We start from the raw sequence: 25,931 nt of genomic DNA, 5'->3' as shown, positions 1-25,931 counted from the left end.
GCTGTTGGTTGGGGAGGAAGGAAGTGGGAGAGGAGAAGGAGCTATGATCTGGAGAACCTCAAAGGACCAGAAGTTCTGTTCCTGCTCCGTCGCAACAATGGTAAATTGGGGCATGTGTGATTCCCACACATCCTAGCAAAACCTTGGAACCTGCAGGAAGGGTGGCATTTTCAGTGGCTGGGGGGTAGATGGGGAGGTGCAGTGAGGAAGCGGCCTGTGCAGTTTATGTGAACTGCTGTGGACCACCCAGAGAGCTCCAGCTTTGGGGCACTATAGCAGTGAAATAGAATAATAACAGGATTGTTATTGTCAGTGCCGAAATAGGACATGGGGTCATTCCATTCGGCCTTTGTAGAGGGATGCACCAAGAGAGCCATGTGGTGTAGTGGTTACAGTGTTGGCCTTGGACTTGGTAGATCTGGGTTCTAGTCACCACCCAGTCACGAAACTCACTTGGGTACCTTTAGGCCAATGGCTAAATCTCAGCCTAACCTACTTCACAAATAAAATAGGAGGAGGACTTTGTAAGCTGCCTTGGTTTCTTTGCAGGAATAAGGTTGGCTAGAAGTACAGTAATTAATATTATGCCAGTATCGGGAGAAGCACACCATCTTTGCTGCAGGCAAAGTGAAATGTCTTGCAGCCGCTCTGCCTGCTGAAGAAGCTTGTATGAAACCCTTAGAAGAATTTTTGTAAAGATCACAGTACATAGCTGCAGATGGGCAAAGCTGCCCCATGCATGGCTTACCAATATTGAGCATGGGGAGAATGTGATGCCAGCTGCCCGTGCGGATGCTCTTGTGCCAGTCGGTTGCAGAAGGTGCTGGTCACCTTTCAGGCCAGATCTCTCTACTTCTTTTTCCAGGCTGCCCAGAAACTCTCAGCAGCCACTGGACAGAGATGTCTCCCCCTCTCTATGGATGTCAGGCAACCACAGATGATCACGGCAGCTGTGGATGAGGGCCTAAAGGCGTTTGAGAGGATAGATATCCTTGTTAACAGTGAGTTCTTGGGAACTGGTATTCTGTGGAGCATTGGCCATCTGCATTCATGTTTTAGGCCAGGAGGAAATGGTCACTGGTGGGTGCTTTAGAAGGGCAGGTGTTTTGGATGCTGGGAGGGCTGTTCGAATTTATGTAATCGGTCAGCCTCCCAGAGGTGTTGGACTGAAGCTCCCCGCATTCGCAGCTGCAGTCCAACACATCTGAAAAGCACCGCCCTGGGGAAAGTTGGAGTCACAGTTGCTGTTCCTGGTGTGGGCCTGAGCTCCTGTGCTGGTCTGGCTGTCATCCTCTGCAGTGACCCCAATCTTTCTCCTCAGACGCTGCTGGCAACTTCCTGTGCCCAGCCAGCTCTCTGTCCTTCAATGCCTACAAAACTGTGATTGAGATCGACACTCTGGGAACTTTCAATGTCTCCAAAGTCCTGTACGACAAGTGCCTTCGCGTAAGTTTTCCTCCTGCAAAAGGCCCACGAGTGACAGATTGGGCTGGCCCAGCAGCCCTTCCCTGTGGATCAGCGTTCCCCACCCTGGTGCCCTTCAGATATTCTAGGATTCCTGGCCACTGGCCGTGCTGGCTGGGGATGATGGAAGTAGAAAGCCAAAACATCTAGAGAGCACAGGTTGTGGGGGCCTGCTGGGGACCCATGCATTTTTCAACTGCTGCATTCTGGGTTGGCTGTGCACTGCAGGATGGAGGAATGTATAGCCACTTGTATGTTCATGGGTGGCAATTCCCATGATCCCTCAGCAGTAGGCTGTGGTGCAGACCCGCAGCATCTGGATGGGCCCACATTTCTGATCCCTGGTCATTGCTCCTACTGACTCTGGGGTCACAGCACTAGCATCGAAATGACGGACTCCTGGTTCCCTGCCGGTCCTTGCTCACCTAGTCCAGGACTGCTTCAATTCACTTTGAGACAGTGCAGGGCTAAAGTATAAGGACCCGAGAAATGTGTTGCTGTCATTCCAATTGCCCTTTCTAGTTGCTTTCTTACTACTGTATAATCTGGATGATAGGAACATAGGAGACATGGATGCAAGAAACGTTTATTAGAATTATTTCCCAGGTTTTTTGAGCAAGGAGCTGGTGAATACGCTGATTAGTAGAGCTAAACAGATCCAATGGATGGCCCATTCACTTTTGCCCCCTTGTCAGTCTGCAGTATGGGGCAGGCCTCTTCCTGCGTGCGGTCATCTCCCATCCACCAGTGTGTGCCTGTGTTTATGGGACGTGGTTGAAAGGGGTGCCTCGTGTTGCAGGAGGGCACTGTGCCAATGTGGCCCACGTCCATGTGTGGGAGAAGCCGGGCACGAGTCGCTGGCAAGTGCAGCAGTGTGTTCAGGAAAGCAGGCGGAGCAGCACCTGCTTTTCCTGACAGGCTGCTGGGATGACATCATTCCTTTTGCGATCTGAACAGTTAAATCAGCGAGAGGCTGCAAATGCTTTGATGGGCACACCGTTCTTTTTCCATAAGAACAGCTGTGCTGCATCAGACGCAGCATCCACCTTGTCCAGCCTGAGGGCTGGCTGCCTGCCTGCTCCTGCGGGCAGCACCCCCCGCAAGCACAGCAGTACCCTCCCTCCCACGTTCCCCAGAAAATCGTGCCCTTAGTCACATGGCACATGGTCAGACGATACTTACTCATATGGCACTGGATTTCACTGCCAGGTGTGGCATGATGACGTACAAAACGCTGCAAAACTGGGATTGCCAAAGGAGGCCTCTCATCCACGGCAGCTTTTCTTTTGAGCTCCATAGGAATGGGCTGTGGTGCCGCCCTCCATCTCTCAAATAGGTTTGCCCCTGTAGAGAGCTGCTAGCGCAGAATAAAAGCTGTAATGGAGGACATAAAAAGCACCAACCTCCTTTGCGGGTTGCATCTTATTTTCCGTTTGGCTCCGCTGTGTAACACTTAGCAATCAGCAGAGTGTTGGTGCCGCTGCTCCTGAATGCTGAGTTCCTTTTGCCTTTTATTCCTTTGCTGTCCCGTCTCCTGTACTTGCTGTTGATACTTTTGGTGTTGTCGCCTGAGTTGACTCTTGTTTTGCTGATCTAGGACCGTGGAGGAGTCATTGTAAACATCACCGCAACCCTAAGCTACAAGGGCCAGGCTCTCCAAGTGCATGCTGGGACAGCTAAGGCAGCCATAGGTACTGTGGAACTCCATCCACTGTGTTTCCTGTCTTCTTCTGCATCCTTATCCAGCTGGAGGATATTTTTATGAGCTTCCCTCAGAGTGACGGCATTTTGGCACCTCTTTCATTCTGGAAAACACGCAGTGGCAGCTTTCACCTCAAGTAATGGTGATACGGCAAGGCCTGCCCCTTTATCCCATGCTAAACGTTTTCCTTGGCCAGAGATGGGTGCAAAATCTATCAAGTTCACAATCCAGTGCAAAAGTAATCATTTCACACAGTCCACAACTGCCAGCTGAACAGTTCTTGCCTTGGGAGTCCTTTCATTTACAAGACTGCAGTGTAGTTTGCAGGAAAAAAGTGTGCTTCAGAGTTTAAAATGCTCATGAATAAAAAAGCATACCTTTCCAAATAAATCAAATCAAGCTTAAGTCAGTGGGGACAATGCATGCAGTAGAGACGGTGCACAGTAGGTCATGCATAAGGAAAGACCATGTGTTTTGGAAAGTGCATATAAAAATCCACTTGAAATTCCACGTAGGGGCTGTGGAACATCTCACAGTCTGATGCTGCTCCAAGATAGGCTGCAGACCTTAATCTTGGCAGGGCTGCCTCTAGGCTGTGGCTGCCCTGCCCCTTGTTCTTAAAGGGATCTGCCGGCACATGTAATCATACCCTATTGCCTGTTCTGCATACCTTACATTTCTACAGTTTTAACTGAAACCCGACTTTTGGAAATCTCACTGGGTTTTGAACAGCCCTTTGGTTTTGGAGACATTTCTGGGTGGTGGGCTTATTCTTCGTGGCTTTTGCTTTTGTAAAGTTCTGAAATTCTGTTGGTTTTCCTAATACTGCAACACGTGCATGCTATTTCTCCAACATGCCAGAATTCCATTCTAATATCTTAGGGAAACTGCTTCCAGATACAGCAAGTGTTTTTTTTGAAATGTAGAGCTGATGTGCCTCGCTGCCATTTCAGCCCTTTCTAAGCCTAATATTCTTCATCCATCCTTCCTTTGCCAACTCTTTTTAATTGAATCTGCCTGTCTCTCCCTTCACAGATGCAATGACAAAACATCTGGCTGTGGAATGGGGACCGAACAAAATCAGAGTGAACAGCCTGGCACCGGGTCCCATTCTGGGCACAGAGGGACATCGGCGTCTAGGTGAGGGGTGGAATTCTGATGGCAGAATCTGTGGTGTGATGCACCTCTGCATCTGATTTACCCATAATTTATTTAAAACATTCCTACATCATCCTTGATTGATAAAAGAGGTGAACAGTTTCTTTTTGTCCAAGGGTCAGCCCCTCTGCCTGGGACCTAGCAGGGGCTGTACCATCTGCAGCTGTGGCGAGTCCAGGTTTGCCGCTGATTTTCCCTTAAAAAGGCATGCATGGGGTGCACATTTTGTTCTAAAGCTCCAATGATGCCTCTGGCAGGGTGATGTGGTTTAAAGAAAGATACGAACAGCGCACATGCCTTTCTTCTACAGGAAAATCAGTGTTTTTCCGCAGCTGCTGCTCCACTGACTTTCAGCAGCAGTTCAGTGGGGTAGCAGCTGAGGCTCAATTAGGCAGTGGGGGCGCTGCATCCAGCCCACAGGCTGTAAGTTATAAGAACAAATAACCTTCATTCAGCAAGCAGGAACTATCAACGGTGACTTTATCATCTGGCGGTGAAGGGAGTGCCCAAAGTATCCTCCTACCCTGCAACCAATCAGGGCCCTGCTTTCCTTTTTCTCAGAAAGCGCTTGGGCATTCTGTATGCTAACAGAGGACCTTATTCCGTGAGTGCTGATCCTTCTGTAGGCGAAGCAGCCCCGTCCACACATGAGGGAGGTAGCAGCAGACTTGAGGAAAGCTTGAAGCTTACAGAAATGCAATCCTTAGGACCAAAAAACCAGTTTATATCTCCGCCAGCAGGCATCTGTCAGGACGAGGTGACTGAGTATCTCTTCAGACAAACAAAGCGGAAAACTGTGGTGTCTTTGGTCTCTTCTGAATTCTGCCACCCCAGGTAGCCACTGGCACAGGCAAGAGATGGGGTGCTTTCTGGAAGCCTGCCAGGCATGGGAGCCTAGGCAGGACTGCAGAATGGATCCTCTGCATGGTGGCCGAGTGGAACCTGGCAGTGGTGTAGCAAAGGCAAGGAGGCCTGGTGCGGAGCAGTGGCCAAGTCCCCACGGTCTGGCTTGGAGAGTCGCCTTGAAGCACCGTCTCCTCGAGCGCTGAAAAGGCCAATTCCCTTTAGTCAGCACCCAAGCCGCCTCCTACCAGCACTGCCAGTATTTTCAGTTTCAGATTATCAAAGGTCACCTGATGGCTTAACACTCAGAAGGCACCACAATCTGGTTTACTAAATCTAGGCTAGTGACGGGCCCAGCTTGTACACAGCAGTAACCCAGGTTTTGGGTAATTCTGGGTTACAAAGAGTGAGAAAGCATGCCAGTCCCTGTTGCTTGACTGGTCTTACTTGCTGCCTCCTCCTAGCACGGAGGCTAAACAACCCAGGAATGCTACATCCCGAACTTTAGTAGGGCTTTCAAACCTGGAACTCCAGCTTGTTTCTTCTGCAGAAAACCAGAGTTGGAGCAAAGGGTTTCTTCTCAGGTTCCAGATTTGAGAGGTAATGCTAAAAGCCCAGGGATGTCGCGTGCCTGAGTAGCTTAGGTGCTCTCACTGGCTGTGGAGGAGCAGGGTGGAAGACGAATACATTGCCTCTTGCTTGGTCCCTGAGGGTTGAAAGAAATGGAACAAGTGTGTGTGGACTGGACTGCTGCCCTTTCGTCCAGCCCGCCTCATGGCATGGCTGGAAAGATGAAATGGGGAAAGGGAACCACGTACCCAGTCTTTCTCTCCTTATAGGAAAAGCAGGACAGAAATGCTGCTGCCCAGTTCCGGTTCTGAGCCATTAGGGTCATGTGCATTGCAACCACCTTCCCAGATCTGGGGCCACGAGGACTAGGGCACTGTTCGTTACGGGGAAAGAAACGTTTACTTTGCGGGGTGTATTGACTGATTGTCATTTGTCCCCCTTTGACTTTCTCGTTTCTTCCTAAATGGCTAAAGAATTTCCGTCCTTCCATCTGTTTCAGTACCCCCTCAGCTGGAGGAAGGAAACCTCTACAAAACGATCCCTCTTCAGCGGGCAGGGAATAAGACGGAGATTGCCCATGGCGTCCTGTACCTGGCCAGCCCCTTGTCCTCCTACGTGACTGGCACAACGCTGGTGATAGACGGCGGGAGCTGGATGACCTCTGCGAACAACTTCCCGTCACTGTTGGGTATTGCCTCAAACTCTGCTAAGCTCTAGGTGATGTTTCTTTCCCGCTCTGTGGGATTAGATAGCCAGAAAAGGTCCTTGAGTCAGAAAAATGCTCACTCTTCCGGCTTTGGGCGAAAATCCGTGCTGTGTGATGTTCTCTTGTGCTGGGAATTTCCGTGCAGTTATCGCAAGGTGGCTTACAGGAGATCCACAAAAGATGCCGGCCCCCAGTTGTAGCCACAGCTAGTCAGTAATGCTTTTCCCTTGCCCAAACAGGGCTGCTGAAATGAAGAGAACTTAGGGGAAAATCTGGAGTGGCTTTTGTGCTGAAAGGACTCCAAAATTGGGGCTGTTACTGGAAACGAATTCCCGGGCTGAACATATTCTGTGAGATACGCTGTTATTTAACAGCTGTTATGTAAGAGGAGAAAGCATGGCTGCAGTTCTGTACTGAGTTTCCGGGAAGCAAAGTGGGACTTAGTCTCAGGGAGACAGGCAGGAAATTGGTTGTGCTGCAAGTAGGATTCTTGCTTAGCAAGCTAATCCGAAGGTCCCGGCAGTCAAGGAGGTCTTAGCTGTATCCACTGGGTATATTCTAGGATTTGCAGTATTTCACCAGGTAAGGGTATTATCCTATGCATATTTTTTAAAAAAGATTTGTTGACCTGAGCAGGCTGAGACCTATATTTTTATTGCATTTATTAGATTTAGATCCTGCCTTTCAAAGAAAGAATTTAGAGCGCTTTACATCATTCTCCTCCTGCTGCTTTCAATCTTATTCCCCCAGTAACAACCCTGTGAGGTAGATTGGGCTGAGAGTATGTGACTGGCCCAGTCACCCAGTTAGAAACATAGAAGCAGAGCAAGTCAGAAGGCGCCTCCCGGGCCATCTAGTCTGACCCCTGGCTTTAGCCGGTTCTGCTCAAGACATGCCTACCATGTGCAAGTCTAGCCTATCCTTGAACACCCTCACCGATGGGGCCTCAGCCTCCTCCTGTGGAAGCCCATTCCATACCCTCGGGGTCATAACCATCAGGAAGTACTTCCTGGCATCCAAATTGAACCTTGGTTCCCTGAGCTTTGCTCCATTAGAGCACATCCTGCCTTCCTTTGCAGGGGAGAACAGGTCTCTACCCACCTCCATGTGACACCCTCTCACGTACCTATATGTTGCCAACAGATCCTCTCAGAGTTTCCTCCAGGCTGAAAAGACCCAGTTCTCTCAGTCTCGCCTCATACAGCTTCCCCTGCAATCTGGCCACCATCCTTGTGGCCCTACGCTGCACCAATTCCAACCTGGCTATATCCTTCCTGTAATGAGGGGCCCAGAACTGAACACAATATTCCAGTTGCAGGCACACCAGAGTTGTGTAGAGTGGTAGTAATACCTCTCTTGATCTAGAAGCCACACTTCTGGCTATGCAACCAAGGATGGCGTTTGCCCCCTTGACCACCGCATCACACTGCTGACTCATGTTTAGCCTGCAGTCAACCAGTACCCCGAGGTCCCTTTCACAAGTGCTGCTGTCCAGCCACTTATCACCTAACCTGTACTTATGACAGCTATTCCTATGCCCCAAGTGCAAGACCTTGCACTTATCCACATTGAACGCCATGCTGTTGTCTCCTGCCCACCTCCATAGTCTGTCCAGATCCTTTTGGATCTGGAGAACCTGCTCCTCAGTTGTGGCCACTGTCCCCGTTTTAGTATCGTCTGCGAATTTGATCAGCAGACTGTTCACCCCTTCTTCCATGTTGTTAATGAAAAGATTAAACAGGATCAGCCCCAGGACAGAGCCCTGGGGGACCCGCTTGTCACTGGCTGCCATTCTGATGATTCCCCACTAATGGCTACCCTCTGCTTTCGGTCAGTCAACCATGCCCTAATCCATCGGACATTGCTTTGGTCTATCTCAGATCTCCTCAGTTTCTCCACCAGGATATCATGGGGCACTTTGTCAAAGGCCTTGCTGAAATCCAGGTAAACCACATCCACTGTGTTCCTTGCAAAGAATCCTTCTGCACTGGGCCCCCTCTTCCTGGTATACCCTTTTGTCTATTTGCCCCAGTGCCCATTTCCCACAGAATTTCCTCTTGCATCTAATCCCTCTTACCACCTCCTTTTGCATCCATAGCGGCACTGTCCTTCGCCTCCCTGCCTTACTAGCTTTAGGTATCGTCAAGGCCTGCGCCTCCAAAACCTCCCTTTTGAGTGCCATCCACCCCTCCTCAACTCGCTTGCCTTCCACTAACCTATCCCAGGAGACTTTCCCCAGTCTGGCCTTCAGCTGGCCAAAGTTGGCCCTCTTGAAGCCCCAGCTTCACAGTTGGCCCTAGTTGGACTAGAACTGAGTTTGCCTGAGTCCCAGACCCACACTCTTAACCACTACACTACACTGGCTCACACTATAGGTCATTTTTCTGTCTAAATAGATGGTTATAGTAATGCATGATTTTTAACACTAGTTAAACTCAGCTCCTTTGTGAAATTACCTGGGAATCAGTCTCATTGAGTTCAGTAGGTCTCACTTCTGAGAAGGAACATATCCATTTGTTTATTGCATTTCTGCACCGCCCAGTAGACAAAGTTCCCTGGATGGTTCACAGAGTGGGAAAATATAATATAAAGCTTTTAACGTATAAACCTCTAAATGGTTTAAGTTTAAAAGTACAGGATCACACTGTTGGTTGCCTTAAAAAGTGGGAAACTGGACAGCAGTTTTTAAACAGCAGCACCATCCATTCCCCCCCCCCTGCCCAATTTATGTCCTGCCTTTTTCCTACAAAGGGCTCAAGGCAGCTTACATCATTCTCCTCCTGCATCTTATCCCCACAACAACAACCACCCTGTGAGGTAGGTTGGGTTGAGAGTCTGTGACTGGCCCAAAGTCACCCAGTTGGCTCCATGGCTGAGCGGGGACTAGTACCCAGATCGCCCGAGTTCCAGTCCCATGCCCTTAACCACTACACCACACTGGCTCTCTTTTGCAGCACCAGTTCTTTTTATAGGCGACTGGTGGCCAGGGCCATCTTAAAATGTGTTCTCCTTTCTCACATGCACCGCTGGGAATATCTTCCAAGGCATCACATGTTGCTCCTCTAAATGCAAGGAAAATACTGTTTGTGCCCTCAAAACATCCTGCAGCCATTTGCAAATTTGCTAAAAATGTGTACAGTGAATTGATTTTAACACTACTTTAGCTGTCTAGCCGGATACTCCCCCTTTTGCAGATTTTGTTTCCATCCATTGGCTTTGGGTGTCATGTAAATGTCATCCTTCATCCTCTTGTTTCTTACAGATTTCTGGACCACTGAATTAAAGAAAGATAAATGAAAGACCCTCAGAGCCTCATGGAGAGGCTGCTACTGCTCAGATGCTTCTCCACGAATATCTGTGTGCAGCCAAAGGTGGCAGCCACCCAACTTCTCTAGCTGCAAAGTAATTTAGTTGACAGAGGGAATGACAATCTTTAAGATTATTCTCCTTGGTGTCAAGAAGAGGAAGTTTTGATTGATAGCACAAGGACGTGGACATTACAGAGTGTCCTATATTCTTTCAGCCACCTTTGCCATATTTTCAGCTCTCTGTTCAATTTCAAATTAAGTACTTGGTGACATAGAACAGCTGCCTGGCATGGCAGCATAGAAGAAAGGGATGTCCCATCTGTACCTCTCAATGACAGGAGTACATTTGACTTGGTTTAAATTTTCCTTTTTTACAAATTCCACATTTTCTGCCTCATCCATGAGGTTTGCCATCCAAGCCTTTCTCAAGAAAGGCGTGTTCATGTGTGCACAGGCATGCAGATGTGGTTAATATTTTCCCATCAGCCTGAATTGTCTGTGTCCAGTCACCACAATTTCAGACCAAACTGCCAATTTCACATGTTTGTACATTTATGTTAGCTAAAATAACCCCTCTGCCTCATAAATTCAATTTGTAATCCTTGTAGTTTGTCAAAATTTTGTTTTCGATATGGGATCACTTTCTAAAACAACAGCCAGGTACCGTGGGGGTCCTTTGCTCACGGGAAAGGGGTTTTCCCCTCTTGATTATCGTGTGCATTATGTTGCACTCACTAAATCATAACTCTGCCCCAAGGCACCATTGGATAAATGTGTCATTGAAGGGTGTGGAACTTAAGTCAGCCATGCTGGGTAAGGTTGATGGGAGATTGAAGGACAAGGCTCTTAGTGTAGCTGTACAATTTTGCATACTTGGAAACAAATGTGACAATTACACGTACTAATTTTCTTACATTTCCAATAAATGCACCTACAGATAACAAATTCACCTATGTGTAGCTCTGGATGATGCTGATGCTCCATGTTATTCTGTACAGCAACTCTGGGAGGTAGGTTGGGATGAGGAGTAAGTGACTGGCCCAAACACATGGCTGAGCATGGCAGCACAAACCAGGATCTCTCACGTCCTCAGTCACACACCCTCAGCATCACACTGTGATGGCCCTCCAGCCAATAAATTCATCATTAGGGAAGCCCTGAATGATTTGGCATCATCTGCAAATTTTGCCATTTCACTGCTGCTTCTTAATTCCAGATCACTTACGACTAAATTGAAGAACATAGGTCATAGCACAGATTGCCATCCAACCCCCCACTTTACATCCCTCCACTGGGAGAAATTACCATTTATTCTCACTCTCAAGTCCTCAGCTCTTCCTCTCTCATGTCACCTACCAGGTTCCGTCACCCTCCTGATTTTTATTTTGAGTTGTGTTAGGTATCGTTTTCAATCGGAACACAAGCTCCACAACAAAGCACTGCTCACCACCATCCTCTTTACCTGCTTCAAAAGAGAAGTTTGGAGCTCAGATTCCAGCTCTGGCTTGTACTTCGCTACTTGGGCAAGTAACTCAACTTTTATCCTGACCCATTTTCCTTCTTATAACTTTATTTGATTTGTACGATCTTGCAACAAAACAAAAATCATAAAACTGCTGAGAATACCAAAGAAGCAAAAACAAGCACATACATAGAAAAAAAGGTGGGGGAACCTATGCAGTCAGGCAGTTAGTACTTGGGTGGGAGATCTCTAAGGCTGATGAAGTTTGGATCTGGCCTGAATCCTGGATTGTCGAGTGAGGTGGGCAAAACAGGTGCGTGCTTGCCTTCAGCTCGCTGGAGTTCCCTGGGTCATGAGCAAGAACCTGCTTTCCCATTGCAACGACATAGGAAGCTGTTCTGCGCCTGTGTAGGCTCTTGCTTGATCTAGTTCAGTTATGTCCGCACTGAGCAGCTCTTCAGGGAGTTCTTGCAGCCCTGCCTGCAGATGCTTGGGCTTGAACCGGGGACTTCAGTGCCTGCAAAGTAGAGGCTCCGCCACTGGGCTGCAACCGTTCCCTGTCGAATCAATGCCCTCAAGGCCACCTAGCCCCTGCTGTATTGTGTGTGTCGCTGTCTTGCCGGGGGCCCGTGCTTCATGTTCCCCATCTCTTAGAACAGAGCTCTTTACAGTGACTTCCTGCCAGAGGGCCCCCCCGAGGGACCTCCCGCCTTAGCGTCTTCTCCGGTTTGCTGGTGTGATTAACACTGCTGCTAATTGGGGTTTGTGGGTGTCTTTAACATGCGGTTTGCTTTTTGTATAATGTCTGTGTTTTTGCCTTGTTCGTAGAATGCCCTTCTGGAGACTCGGTTGACAGGCAGGCTGCAAGTATTTTAGTACTAATGTTCCATCGTCATTTATTTAGCACTTGCGAAATCCTGGGCCTCACAGTATGAGTCCTCCTTACGACGCTGTCACTCATGTTGTTATACCCAGGGCCCAGATGAGAAGGCTGTGAGCGTGGCTTTCTTCAGGCCATCTACTGGCGTCATGGCAAATGGCTCGTGTCCTCTAACTCGCGCTCTTCGCCAATACGCTTCTTCTTAAGTGAGTTTCCCCAACCCGGCACCCTCCAGATGTGGCACCTGGGGAGCCGCCATGCAGAGTCAGGCCCTCGGCCCGGTTAGCTTGATATTGCCCACAGCACCTCTTCAGCGTTGCAGGTTGGAGTCCATGGCAGGAGCTCTGCTGTTGTGCCATGACCCCTCCCCTTAGCACAGTGTTTTGGAAGCACAGATCCCATCATCCCCAGCCACTGGCACCAGTGAGAAGAAGGCTGTTGTAAAGAAACCTTGATGGAAGTGTTTGTTTAGGCCTTCTTCAGATATATTTGCTGTACCGTAAACATGCAGTTTTTGATGTTGCGTAGGCAGGGCTGGGCAGCTGCCGGGGTGGGGGGCATTTTGGCAGGGGCCTGCTGATGAGGGTCCCTGGATTGCTGCTGCTCCTAGTCAGTGCAGCCTACTTGTATATGTGCCTCTCACTCTGGCCCAGACTACGGTGGTGCTGGTAAGGAGGAGCAGGCGCTGTTGTCGCTGCTCGGCACTCTGCTTTAGTGGCAGGCAAGGGGGAACAACGATGTGGAAGATGGCGGGGAGCCAGAGCAGCTGGTGACAAGGGTGGCGAGAAGGCAGACTTGCTGGAGGAAGGGGCTGCTGAGAGCCTCTCCCCAAGGGCCCTCCAGATCCTTGAGTGCCTGCCATTTAATAGCGCGCGCACTGCATGCTGCAAGTGTCGCTCTGGCCAGCTTGTAGGCGGGTTTCTGCCTGTCATTCCCTTGCATGGAATGCTATCAAGTGAACTGTTGCTAGGCAATTAATCCTCCCCCCTCCCCGGTAGCCAATGCGATTCCTGATGCAGGCACTTCCCACTCCTGTACAAAAGGCCCTTGTATGTAGCTATGGCAACCGACAGGTGATGGGAGAGCATCCTCCTCCAGCCATGCCTGCCTTAGGCCAACTGGCAACTTGCGCTGGGGCAGAGTTAGAAGTGGGCCCCGTGTCCACAAGGGCAGCTTTCCCACGTGTTTCACGTGATGAGAAGATGCAGATTTAGGCATCCGCGTGGGAGTTCAGTCCGTGAAGGATGTTATCTGTGGTTCTGATGGCTTCTGCAGAGGCTTGAAAAGCATCCATTTTAATAAGATAAAAGGTTTGGTTTTGTTTAATAAAAGCCAAAATACATATTAAGGGAGAGACTTTAGTTCAGTGAGAAGAAAAGCACTTGCATCCAGTGGGTCCCAGGGTGAGACCCCAGCACCTCCAGGTAGAAGGATCAGGTGTTGGAAAAGAACTCTTTCTACCTGAGACCCAGGGGAGTTGCCACTGATCAGTGCAAACGATCCTGAACTATGTAGACAAATCAGCTGACCTTGTAGAAAGCCGCTTTCCATAGCAAGTATTTCCCTTTCCTCCCTATGTTGCCCCCCCGCATTTTGAATTTTAGATTCTGCGCCTAAAATCGTTTCCAATCTAGTTCCCTCCAGATGTGCTGGGCTACAACATGGCATTTGGTTAAGCTACGTAGCTGGGGATAATAGGTGTCATAGAGGAACAGATTTGAGCATGCCAGGTTGGGGATGGTTGGTAAGAGTGTGTGTGTCGCTTGGTTTGCACATGAATTGTTGAACAAATGAGAAGTATGCATGTTGGTTTCTGTGCTCTTGTCTTCACCCACTGCAATGAGCAACTCAGGGATGGACTGTTCATGGGTTGTTTATTGTGAGATCCCAGTCAGAAACAATGGGTTGCTGGACTAAGAACAACCCAGAGTTGAAATCCATGGATTGTTCCCACCTGTCTTCTCAATCACCCACATTTTCTTAATTGTGGGTTACCAAATGTGAGTTGGGTCACAGAGACCTGACTCACACACAACATCAATTCATGAGTTGTTTAGCCTACTAGTTAGTGAGGCCATAAGCAAAGTAGCAGGTGCGTTGCTTCCCTGCACCCACTTTTTTTCTTCCAATTATCTTTAATCAACAATGTGACACCAGAAACCACAATTCTGGGCTCTTGGGATAAATGCTGGCTTATTTAACTCTCAACAACTCAGTGTTTGGGGTTCACAAGCAAACTAAGAATAGTGCACTCCTGTGAGGTTGACTAAAGCTGATCCAGAAGGAAGGCAAGGCAGCTCGCTCACGCCCCTTGCCTGCAGCAGGGGCAACCCGTAGGTTATAATTTTGTGCAAACTGGGCCTGTGTGTGCGCGCGCACAGGTGTGCTCGTGTGTGTGCAATTACTAAGATGTATGTAGCTGTAGGGAAGATCTTCAGGAAAGAAAGATGCAGAGTTCTCTCCAGTTATGGCTCCTTCGTACTTAACATCAGCACAGGGATTCCAAATGGAAATGCTTGGCGCTCCACTGCAGACCAGTACAGACCAGTCTCACTTGGTGGACTATACACCTCTACCTACCATGGAATTGCTTTTACCCCCAGGAAACCAGACTTGACCATAACGATGGTTCCATCCCCATGGAGAGGGAGGGCACACTGCACTGGCAGAGAAGCACATGGACTACGGAGCGACCAAGAATGAAGCCAGCATATCAACTTCCTGGAGCTCCTTGTGGTACACACCAACAGCTCCTCAAGGACAAACACATTTGGGTAACATCATGTCAGGATCTGGGCAGCTTCAGGGCTCCTCCTGCTGGCCAAATGCCAGAATAACAGCCCTGATAGTTGAAGGATTGGTCCCAGACTGCAGCAGCTGCCAGGACCTTCATGAGCACCACCTGAGAGCTCTGGGGGAGGAGCTATTTAAGAAGTGGCTCCAGAAGCTGCTCTAGCAACTCTCCTTGTCTAGTGTGCTGAAGCTCTCTCTGGTGTCTGGCTCCCGCTTGCTCCTGTTCCAAAGGTATCCCTGCCCTTGCGCTATTCTCTAGACTATGCTCTATCTGGACTATATTTTGTTCTGAAAGCTCTTCTGCCAGCTCTTTTATGACTCTAGGATGGAGTTCAGTGGGCCCTGGAGATTTGAAGTTATTCAACCCAGTTAGAGGATGCTTTCCTGTTTGGCTCTTAATCTTGAGCTGCCGTCCTGCTCCTTCATCAGGAAGGTCATGTGTCCTTTTTTGGGGGAAGACTGAGCCAAAGTAGGGATTGAGCACTTGTGCCTTTTCTTTGCTATCTGTTCTCATTTTGCCATTAACACTGAGTAGTTCAGCCCCCATTTCTTTCCTCTTACCTATGGACATATCTGAAGGTGACTTTTGTTGCTTTTAGGATCCCTGAGTTCATTCCTAGATTGAGCTTTCCTGATGCCTTCCCTCCAGCTCCATGTTACTTGCCTGTGTTCTTCCTTTGTAGCCTGGCCTTCCGTCCACTTCTTATACATGTTCTTTTTTCAGATCATTTCTAAGCCTTTTGTGAACCCACAAGTGCTCCTTCTGTTGTCTTCTACCCCTTTTTGAAATTGTTTGTAATGGTATCTTTAGAAATTCCTTTAAAAAAATTCCCACCCATCTTGGACTCCTTTTCTCATTAGAGTCACTTGCCATGGAAATTTGCTTATCATTGTTCTGAGGTTATTAAAATTGGCTTTCCTAAAAAACCAGGTTGTTTGGCTTATATTTGGCTTTTGCTTCCTTTAGAATCAAGAATTTGCATGGCATGGTCACCTTCCCTCAGAGTTCCTGTAGCTGCCGTTTTGCCCACTAGGTCTTCCCTGTCAGTTAGAATCAAGTCAAGGATAGCCTTTCCTCTTGTTCCTTCCTCCACTTGGGGGAGAGTTATCAGCAACACTTGTTAGGAATTTCTTAGAAGGCCTGTGTTTGGCAGAATTTATCTCCCAACAGATATCATGGAAATTGAAGTTCCCATAACTATGACTACATATCTCCTTGAAATACTGGCAATTTGTTTTTCAGAAGTTCCATCCTCATCTTCTCTTTGACCAGGTGGTTGGTAATAGACTCCAACCACTGTGTGCCTTTTATTTGTTGATCCATTTATATTTATACAGAAGCTCTGGATGGAGCTACGAAGCTGCTGCTTTTCCGTGCACAGATAGGTATCTTTCACATACCATGTGACTCTGCCTCCTTTTTGTTCCTTCCGTTCTTGAACAGATTATATCTTTCAATTGTTGATTTCCAGTCGTGGGAGTCATCCCACCCAGTTTCAGTTAGCAAGTTGTGTGCACCCTCCTGCATTAAGAAGTCCAGTTCATGCTGTTTGTTTCCCATACTCCAGCCTTTTGTATGTAGCCATACAAAGACCACATGCTTTATACTCTAGCTTTCTTCCTGCATTTTTTGAAAGACTATTATTGGGCATTGTTAGTGCTGCACTCTGTTGTGGTGTATAAGCTTGTTGTGATCCAACCCCCTCCCCTGCTCAAGGCAGGACTCCAAGTCCAGACCTCCCTGATGGGTGGCTGTCCAGCTGCCTGTCTAGTTCAGGAGAGCCACAATCTCCCTAGGTTCTTGGTTCCATTGTCATATGGCTCTATCAAGCTTTTTGCTCTATCAAGTGGCTTCCTGTGACTAGATCCTATCATTCAGTGTCCTGCACTCTGAGATGATGGAGGAGAGATCCTGGCCCACCTCTGTGTACCAAGCATACAAGTAAAGAGCTATCCTGTCTTTCTCCAGTCTTCGCCTTTCAAAGCTGACTTACCCGATTCTTCCAGTCAGTGCCACTCCACTCAAGTTTTTCTGTTAGCTTAACTGCATTCCTCACAGTGGGCCGGTTTGCTTGACCTGAGGGCAGTTGATAAGCTATGCTGGCTTGTTAACCACCCTGATGTATGTGCCCTAAGCTCCTTAGCCACCCTTCCTAGGCAAAATCTGTTGTGACATCTGCGCTTGGTGAGGGTGGGCTAGAACAAGCCACACACAGGACCCTTGGGTCAGTCCTGGGGAGGAAATTGATTTTCCCAGCAGCAGTACATTTTGTGATCAGTCCCTTGTGTAATGCGGAGTATTTTGGGAAGAGTTGATGTCGAATGGGTAATTAAGGCCCATTAGCTTTACAGAAGATCTATGGAAGAGCTTAATGCGCACAAAGACAGGCTGAGCAATACTCTGTTTGGACCCTTGGAAATCTATTGGCCTATCTCTGCACACAGACACCTGCATTAAAATGTCTCCAGCCAATAGTCAGTTGAGGGCAGACAGGCCTATCCTCTTTCAGGAAGTTGGCCTCACAATTAGTTCCCATGGAAACACATTGCCTCTAATTTCCTTCAGGAGCAAGGTAGAGATGCATGGATAAATTTCGAAGTGCCCAAACAAAGTGACCATGGTCCTCAGGACAGTCTCCATCAGTGCTTTTGCTTCCATTAACTCTCACCTGCCCAAACCACCAATATTATTAAAATAGTTGAAAACTTCAACCAGAACAGGAGTCCCCAGCCCGAGGCCCAAGGGCTGACCCTGGATGGATTTTTGATATGGCCTCCTTCACTGATATCACAGAGCATCTGAACACATTGAATTGCAGCGAAAAGGAAGGCTTGTGCATGATATGTATTCTGAACCGAAAGCTTCCAAAGCAAAAGTAAATGTTTTTGTGAAGCAAGTTAGTGAAAGTAACTTCTCATGTTAGATGAACTAAAATTCAGGAAGGATGGGGGAAAGGCATATCAAAGCACTGAACCTATTTGCAGCTGGAATTCCAGTATGTATTCACTGATTGCCATAAGCATGGAAAAGAAATAAGAATGTTTCAGAATACATTTGAAGTAGCACCAGAAAATGCAAGTAACTTTTTTCAGATGGAACTAATAGATTTGCTAAACCAGTGATAGTCTCAGAGACATTTACCATTATGGTGTGTCCGTATTCATTTTACCCATATCTCACTATTTGTGTGTTGCCTTGTGAGATTATTAGCTCCACAAAACAGCTTCAAATACTTCAGGTAAATAACAGGATTTGATTATAAAATGTTAACCTCTTGTTTTTTTACATGCGCACACAAGTATTTCCAACAAGTAATGTCTAATTCGAGCTTCATTTGGTGTTGTTCATTGAAATTCAAACTTCCACCCTTTTTCAATTTCATTTGAAGGATGTGGTTCTGTGGAAAGACAATGTCAGTAATATCAAACCAAACAAAAAACCCTTAAGAGGAGAAGATGATCTGGGAAGCAGGAGTCACCCCAGAACGGGCACCACAGTAACTGAACAGGCCACAGACACAGTCTGGGAATGGAACTGGGCAATGTGTGGAGCAATGGGGAATGGAATGGTATCCGAGAAAAGGAATATGGCTGCCTGGATCTGGAGCAGTACAGGTTGCAACGTGTTGTAGGCCTCACTTGTTATAAGTTCACTTGCACACGTTTTCTATCTCCCCAACCTGTAACACCCATCAGCCCTGAGCAGCACAGCTGAGAATGAGGAATTCTGGGAATCATAGGCCAGCAATCTGAAGGCCACAAGTTGCTCAGCCCTCGTATTGATGTTGCAAGCAAAATACCCAGCAAGAATCCAGGCTTCTGATCACAAGTGTGCCAAAGTTATGGAACAGCGTCCTACAGTGATGCGGTCAGAGTTGTGTGTTTCTTTTGACTTCCCATTGGAAAGGATGCAAAATTTATCTTTGCCAAAAAACCTGTGATACCCAAGTGGGTGTTTCTTGGTTGTGTCATATTTACCCTATGGAGTTCTGGTGTTACTTATTTAGTTCTTTATTACTGGGATACAGAGGTGTATGAATAAACCTTAATGCTTCTTGCAGTAGCCTTTTAATATAGATCTCTATTGCCAGTGTCATAGTCTAGAATTTTGGGGAGCAGCAGGAGGACTGAGGCTGACGGAACAGTTTGCCTAAGGTGATATTCTGAGTTTGTGGCTGAGGTGCAGTTTGAACTGTAGACTTTCCAGCTCCTGCTGGAAATAGAAACTGTAGACTTCTAACTACTATGCTAACCAGCACACTTCCTATAAGGGACATTCTCCAGCTGGATGTTACCTGGTTGCTACAGTTCAAAGCTGATAAGTATTCTTGAGCATATTCAAACTGTGTTAATTCTGAGTGTGCAAGAGAGAGAGACTCTGACTATGACAGGCTGGCCTAAAGAACTGATGATAAATTTATTAACAGCAATAAGATTAATAATAGCAAGGAATTAGAAAACAAAAGGTGAATATCATATAGTTGACTGGTATAAAGAAGTTTGGAATAAAGCTATTAATGACAAGTCAGCTTTTGATATTAAATGGAAAAAAGGCTTGATAAATGACAACAAATTTGAAAGTGTTTGGAGACCTTTTATTGAATATGTTTTAATAAAAGGAAAGGGGTGTGAACCTCCACAAGAGTCAGTGCAGTTCTGGAAGGGATGTGGGGCAACCTGTATGAATAAATTATCTTACACTAAGTTACTTGAGTTGTTGGTCCTGGTGGAGGGAGCACTGATATCAATGTATTGTTTAATTGTGTTAATCAGTAATGTTTAACTATGATTACTGTTAATTGCATTGTTTTTGCTAGTTTATATTAAAAAAAGAAAGACTGGGGCTGGCAACAAAGTTGATTGGGCATCTGCCAGGAGCCCTTAGGGGCCACTGACAGGTACCCCTCAGGGACTGGCCTTCCTCTGCACCATGGCAAGGAGCTTCATTTGTCTCCTCTTCTGCCCCAGGAAACAACGGTGAGAGGGAGCAGCAGCAGAGGCTGTGGCCCCCTTGTTCTCTCCCTGTTGAAGAAAGACATGGCAGCCATGATGAAGAGGAGAAGCAATAGCAGGTTGCGACAATGGCAGGGAGAACGTAGACTTGGTGAGGGAGGTAGCCCTGGAGGGCATCTTGCAGGAGAGTCCTCAGAAACCTGGAGCCAGCAGTGCTTGGGGCAAGCATGCGGTAGGCTGGATTATACATAATGTGCCTTTCCCTACTAGAAATGCCATAACGATTCAGTCAGAAAAATGCGTCTTTGCCTTCTTGGCAAGCCCAAGATCAAATGATACATCGGGTATAGCTATTTTTGAAGGGTGAAATTTTCTTAAAATCTGAAAACAGCCTCTAATAGGGGAGGACAACATCTGGCTGAGGGTCTCATGTGCTGTGGCCCTATTTCACAAGTCCTTCAGCTGATGAGTTTAGGCATCTGGAAAGAGCAACCTGCCTGACCCAGCAGCTCACAGGCAGGGAGGAAGAGAGGCTTTTGGTGTTCTCTCTCCCTCCACAGGCATGTGACACCTCCCCCCCCCCCCAGATTGATCCTGAGGCAAGGCAGCCCCCAGCAGAAAAATTAGTGTCCTCAACCTGAGCTTCTTCCCAGGTCCTGGAAATCTGGGACAGCAGGGCCCATTCTGTTGGCTCTACTGAGACACCAGCTCCACTTGGCTCCCCTGCTCCTCAGCTCTCCCATAAAAACAGCCATGTAATTTTAAGAACTGGTGCCAGTTTTGCTCTTTGCACTAGGCTCACCCCTCCACTTTTCCCTTTGTTTCATATTCTTTAGGTGGCAAACCTGGACACAAGGACTGTCTGTCTCGTACTGTTGTTGCTTGTACAAGTAAATGGGGATGAGCTTTAAATCACTGGCAGAGCCATTTAGGAATCGGCGCCCAAAGAGGAAATGCATCACCAAAAGAGAATCAAAGAGGACAGGAGCTTGCATACAATTGGTATATGCTCATTTTACAGATACAAATTTAGAAATAATTGATATCATTTAAACAGAAATGCAGTCAGTGTTTCAGTCAAACGGAAATACAGGCAATCTTTCCACAGTGCGGAAAACTGCAGCCCTTGTCCCTGCCCGATCAGGTACACTTTGTAGGGTTTCTTACTTAAACTGGAATTGCCCACCTCTGCTCTATTTGAACGGTTGTCCAACATGCATTCCTACTCAATGTCTTTGAGTGAAACCCCCACACACACCAGCTGCTGCCCCTGTAACTCCTGCAAAAAATAAATAAAAATAAAATAAAAATCAACAGTTTGCTGCCAAACTTTTGCAGCAAACCACAAAGCCATTCAGAAGTGCCAAGTTTAGCTTGCTCTTCTCTGCAGGAATTAGCTGCAGAAATTTGGTCTCTTTTTCCTGTAGCAGCAGGAGTGCAGCCCCTGAAGGGGTGCAGGGGCTGGAAATGTGTCCCCGGACTGCCTGAAATTCACATCCCCTGAATTGGAGGAAGTGTTTCAATAGAGAACACTTCCCTAGCAGCCCTTCAAAGAGAGGACCGTCCCCTGCAAAAAAGAACAGCTGAACACCCTGGCACTGCAAATCTAATCTGAGGTTGTAAGTTAATTGGAGGAATGGTGGAGGGAAGAAAGGGGAAAGACTGCTACCCAACTCTTTCTCTTCCAGATGTTTTCCCACTCAAAATACTTGATGTAGCTACTGTTTCGCCATAGGAAAAAGAGATAATTTCCATTCCTTTCCTTTTGGGCTGAGAGCAGCCAGGACTGATGAGGGAAAATACGTTAAGAAAAGCATTGAGTTCCTTTTTCCTTCCTAGCTCGCAGCCTCAGCTTTGTTGTTCTGTCCAGCAACAGGATGTGTTTGGCCCCAAATCTTGCTAGCTGTGAGATCTCAGTGGCAACTGATACTCACTTGCACATGTTCTCTGAGCTGAGAGGCCTATTTTCCTCCCAAGCCTACATATTATGCAATTAATCCATCCCTTTCTATTTATTCCAAGCTACAGATTTTACTTCCCATATTTGGACCTGAGCAAGATGTTGACTTTTGTTTTGGGGTTTTTTTTAGCTGCAAGCTAAATAAAGGCACAATAACTATTCCCACAACTTAACGACACCTTTTGGGGTGGTGTATTATCCCTGGGACACTGTATGATTCAGTGATAGAAACAGCTTTTCTTTTTTATCTTAGTGTCGCTTAGCGGGATTTATTTTAACGATTCCAAAATGTTTAAAATAACCAGTTGGTGAGGGGAGAGGCCATTGAACAAGAAAATGAAGCCATGCCTTCAGAATCGGTGTAGTCTGTTTGGCTCTTTGCAAGCACGGGGTGAAGCTTCATAGAATCATAAGACAGAGCTGGAAGGGGCCACGAAGGCCATTGGGACCAGCCCCCTGCTGTTGCAGGACGCCAGCTCACATCACCCCACTCAACTTGCCCTGCACACTGGTAGAGGCAGGCTGTATCTGCATGGAACCAGGTGGGATGGAGGGATACAGTGCCAGGAGAACCTCTCGAAGCATTTGCCCTTGACGGGCGTATTATTGGGCTTGGCTGCTTGGAGTCCTGAACTGCAGGGGTCCATTAGGGTCTACTCAGAGAAGCGCTAGCCTTGTGTTCTGGTCCTTAGCGGTCTTCTGGGGACAGACACCTCTGAGCAAAACATTCCCTTTGTGTGTGGAGGGCCATTTCTGCACTGTACCTCTTTGTAAGTTTTAGGGAGGATCTGTCTGTGCATCCATCCCGCCCTTCATTATATCATGATTGTGGGACAGATAATGAAGTTTCTGCTGAAGCAGACCACATAGAAATGTATAGCAACTGGGCACTATCAAACATTTTATATACATCACTGGTCAACTATCTTCCTGTAATATTAGATCCATGTATCTAATGATTGATTTCACTTTGTGTTGAAAGGCTTGGTGAAATTGGTTCCAGTTGTTGGGAAAAATGAGATGAATCCTGGTAGGAAAAAGTTGCTTGTGTGCCTTTGTGTTATAAAAGCAAACCTATACCCCTTTCTCAGAAAGCAGCAGAATTCCAAGCCAGGTTACTGTTTAGCATTGCTGTTATTTTAAGAAAATGGAATTCTTAGTTGGACTGAGAAGCTGCTGTAAGCTAACACTATCAGTGGGGAAATACCAGTATTCCCATCAGCTGTAGAGAGTGGAGACAAAGGTGTCTATTTGTTTTTGAATGGGCCCATTTAAAACATCTAGTTCAACAGGGGCAGTGTAGTTGTCAAACCAGTTTTCCTGAATGGTTCCTCAGACATATTTGCATGTTTAAGCAGACACAGAGGCTGATCCAAACTGCAAGGAATCTACTGAATTGACATGTCAAAGCAATCAGTAATATATTCCATAGCATTGTTACCAGTATTTCTGATTGGTTTAGAATGTTATGTCATGCCTAAAGACATCAAGATGCCATTGCAATAACGTTATCTGGAAACCGAATACTCTGTATGTGATTTGAAGGTTATAAATATGTCTGTACATAGGCTGTGATTTTGTAGTTGGTGGTGGGAACCACTACCTGGTAGCATGCTGTTGTAATGGCAGGGGTCCTGAGTGATCTTTCAATAAACTGGTGAGGTTCAAGGTGAAAGGGGTCTTTCCTTACGGAACCCAGGCATCCTGTCCCGTGAATGCTATCAAGGTGCCTCGACCCAGAAGAGCACTCCAAGCCAGAGAGCTCCTCCGAGAAGGGCCCTCTTACGAGTTCCCCAAAGCTGGAGTTCATTAGGTGACAGCATAACCAAAAGGCCCTCCCTAGTGGATCTGAATGCACCCTAGGCCAGAGGTGGCGAACCTATGGCACGCGTGCCGCAGCGGGCACACAGAGCCCTCTCTGTTGGCACACGAGCCAAGTCACCTGAGCATCACCCCAGCAGCCGAGCATTGGATAACAGCGCACATAGCGTCCATGTGCATGCTTGGAAAGGTGTAGTGGCTCCAGGCAATGGCATCATGAGCCGTGACTCATTAGCCACGACTCATCTGAGCTTTCGCATGGCTGGTCAGTGCGCTGCCGGGGGCGGGGGGGAGAGGGAGGGAGGGAGGGAGATTTGTTTGGACTGGCTGTGAGTTGTTTTTTCTAAACTAAAACCTCAGCATTCAGGTTTTATTGCTGCGTTGGCACTTTGCGATAAATAAGTGGGTTTTGGGTTGGAGTTTGGGCACTCAGTCTCGAAAAGGTTCGCCATCACTGCCCTAGGCTATGCTCCCCTGTAGTGAAGGAACCTTGCAGGTCACCTAGTCCAATCCCCTCATTAATATAGATCTGCGCTCCAGGATGCAAGTATAGCATTCCTTTGTTTAAATGAGAAGGGAAGTTTAGGTGCAGGAAATGATGCATCACATGGATTAAAGGGTTAAATATCCCCCTCCATGTGCCACTGCTCCAGTCCAAATTGCTGCAGGTACTTGTAATTGAAACACTGAAATACTGACAATCTAATCATGGATTTCTTGAGTGTGAAAATCTTTGGCCCTCAGCAGTCCCATTGAGTAAGTTGTATGCAGAACAGGTCCAGTTCAAGTCCCACACTCCCTGCAGGGCACGGAAGCTGAGAAGGTGGAGTCTTCCTTTCACCTCAGATCAGCCTTTCCTCAGCTTGTAATTCAACCAGCTTGGAGGGCACCATCGTCCTCACACAGTAGGAACACTCAGCCATTCTGACTGGGGACAATGGGGCTTGTAGTCATTCAGAGCACAAGACTGGGAAAGGGAAGGGTGAATGACAGAAAGGAGAATGAGGTGGTTGTTTTATCCATGGTGTTTTGGAATGTCCAGATTTCATGTCATGATACTCACGAATGTCATTTCCGAATCTCAGCTTCTGAGAAGCCATTGCTTTGCCACTGCAAGAGCTAGGATACTGGGCCCCATGAAGCCTTGGCCAGATCTATCAACTCTCCTTTGTTTTTGTGAACTAGACTTGATGGTATGTATTAAATGTCAGTGACCAGAACTGGGGTGTCCAACCTTTTTGCCCCTGTGGGTATGTTTGGGAATTTGAGAAATACTGGGTGTGCCAGCACAAAATGGCTCCCATGCAGGAGGTCTTGGGGCCTGGCAAGTCAAAAGGTGGCAGAGGGGAGAGAAACAGCAAAGCTAGAGGTTGGAGAAATGGCACGAGTAGCTTCCTGGCACACTCAGTCTTTTTCCACCCACACACAGCTTCCCCTCTTTGCTCTTTCTCTGCTTGAATCTTTGCTGTTTCCACAGTGCTTTTACCGCATTGTTTCTCCCCACCTCCTAGCCTTTAGCCTTGCTGCTTCTCTTCCCCTCTTCCTGTAGGCCATGCTTTTTCTTCTGGCCTGCTGGGCGGCTGATCCGCAGCTGCTGCTTCTGGAATCTTTTGAAGTTTTATTTTTAAAAAAATCTGTTTGAATGGTGCAAGGATTGAAAAGTTACGCTGGTGCCTTTGGAGATGACTTGGGTGCCCCAGTGTGGCCCTTTGACGAGAAGGGGGGCATCGCAGCCCAAAGTGGAGGAAGCCAGTGCAGGCTTTAAAGGGAAGACATAACAGCCTCTGTTCTTCTCCATCAATGGGGAAGGGTTAGGTTATGTAATAAATAGTTGTGGCAGAAGGGAAATAAACAGACAAATGACCTTTACAGGCAGTTAGGTTAACCCATGCCATGAGATGCCAGAGGCAGAAAATCCAGTGGTGCTTCATCTCCCTTACTGGCATGAAAATATGGCCCACTGGGTATCTCTCCGGTGCAGGCCCTGTGGAAAGGAATGAACTCTTACGGCGATTCTGTTCATTTGTGGCCCTGATTTCCGCCTCAAAGGCTCGCTTGACCCATACTCCCTGCCTCTGTGGTTCAAATGCTTGCAGAAAATACAACTACAACGTTCCTTTGCTTAAATGAGAGGGAGAATATAGACCCAGGAAATGATTCATCACATGGAGTAAAGGAGTTAAGTAGCCTCTCCTCTGTGCTACTCTCAGAGACTTCTGAAGCAGGTTGTCTTGCATTTGGGGGTGGCAGGGAGAAGGCACCCTCAAAAGCTCAGCTCATCCTGTATCCAAAATGACATTGAAAACAACTT

The 25,931-nt window shown here is 47.3% G+C and overlaps 1 protein-coding gene across 2 annotated transcripts in view; it reads left to right on the top strand.

Moving 5' to 3' along the window:
• Window positions 1–10,700, top strand: part of DECR2 (2,4-dienoyl-CoA reductase 2) — a 15,815-nt gene extending 5,115 nt beyond the window's left edge. Inside the window, exons 5-10 of one of the 2 annotated variants that reach the window (XM_044433751.1) lie at window positions 866–1,001; window positions 1,322–1,446; window positions 3,062–3,155; window positions 4,202–4,306; window positions 6,237–6,425; window positions 9,706–10,700. In XM_044433751.1, the coding sequence (XP_044289686.1) occupies window positions 866–1,001; window positions 1,322–1,446; window positions 3,062–3,155; window positions 4,202–4,306; window positions 6,237–6,425; window positions 9,706–9,740 (684 nt within the window). In that variant the 3' untranslated portion in view covers window positions 9,741–10,700. Of the gene's footprint in view, window positions 1–865; window positions 1,002–1,321; window positions 1,447–3,061; window positions 3,156–4,201; window positions 4,307–6,236; window positions 6,455–9,705 lie in introns of both variants that reach the window. The other variant, XM_044433753.1, reaches the window with a different exon arrangement.
• The last annotated feature ends 15,231 nt before the right edge of the window (window positions 10,701–25,931 follow it).

Source organism: Varanus komodoensis, unplaced genomic scaffold, assembly GCF_004798865.1.
Source record: "Varanus komodoensis strain SLA01 unplaced genomic scaffold, ASM479886v1 scaffold26, whole genome shotgun sequence".
NCBI lineage: Eukaryota > Metazoa > Chordata > Lepidosauria > Squamata > Varanidae > Varanus > Varanus komodoensis.
This window is presented reverse-complemented; position numbering and strand designations above follow the sequence as displayed.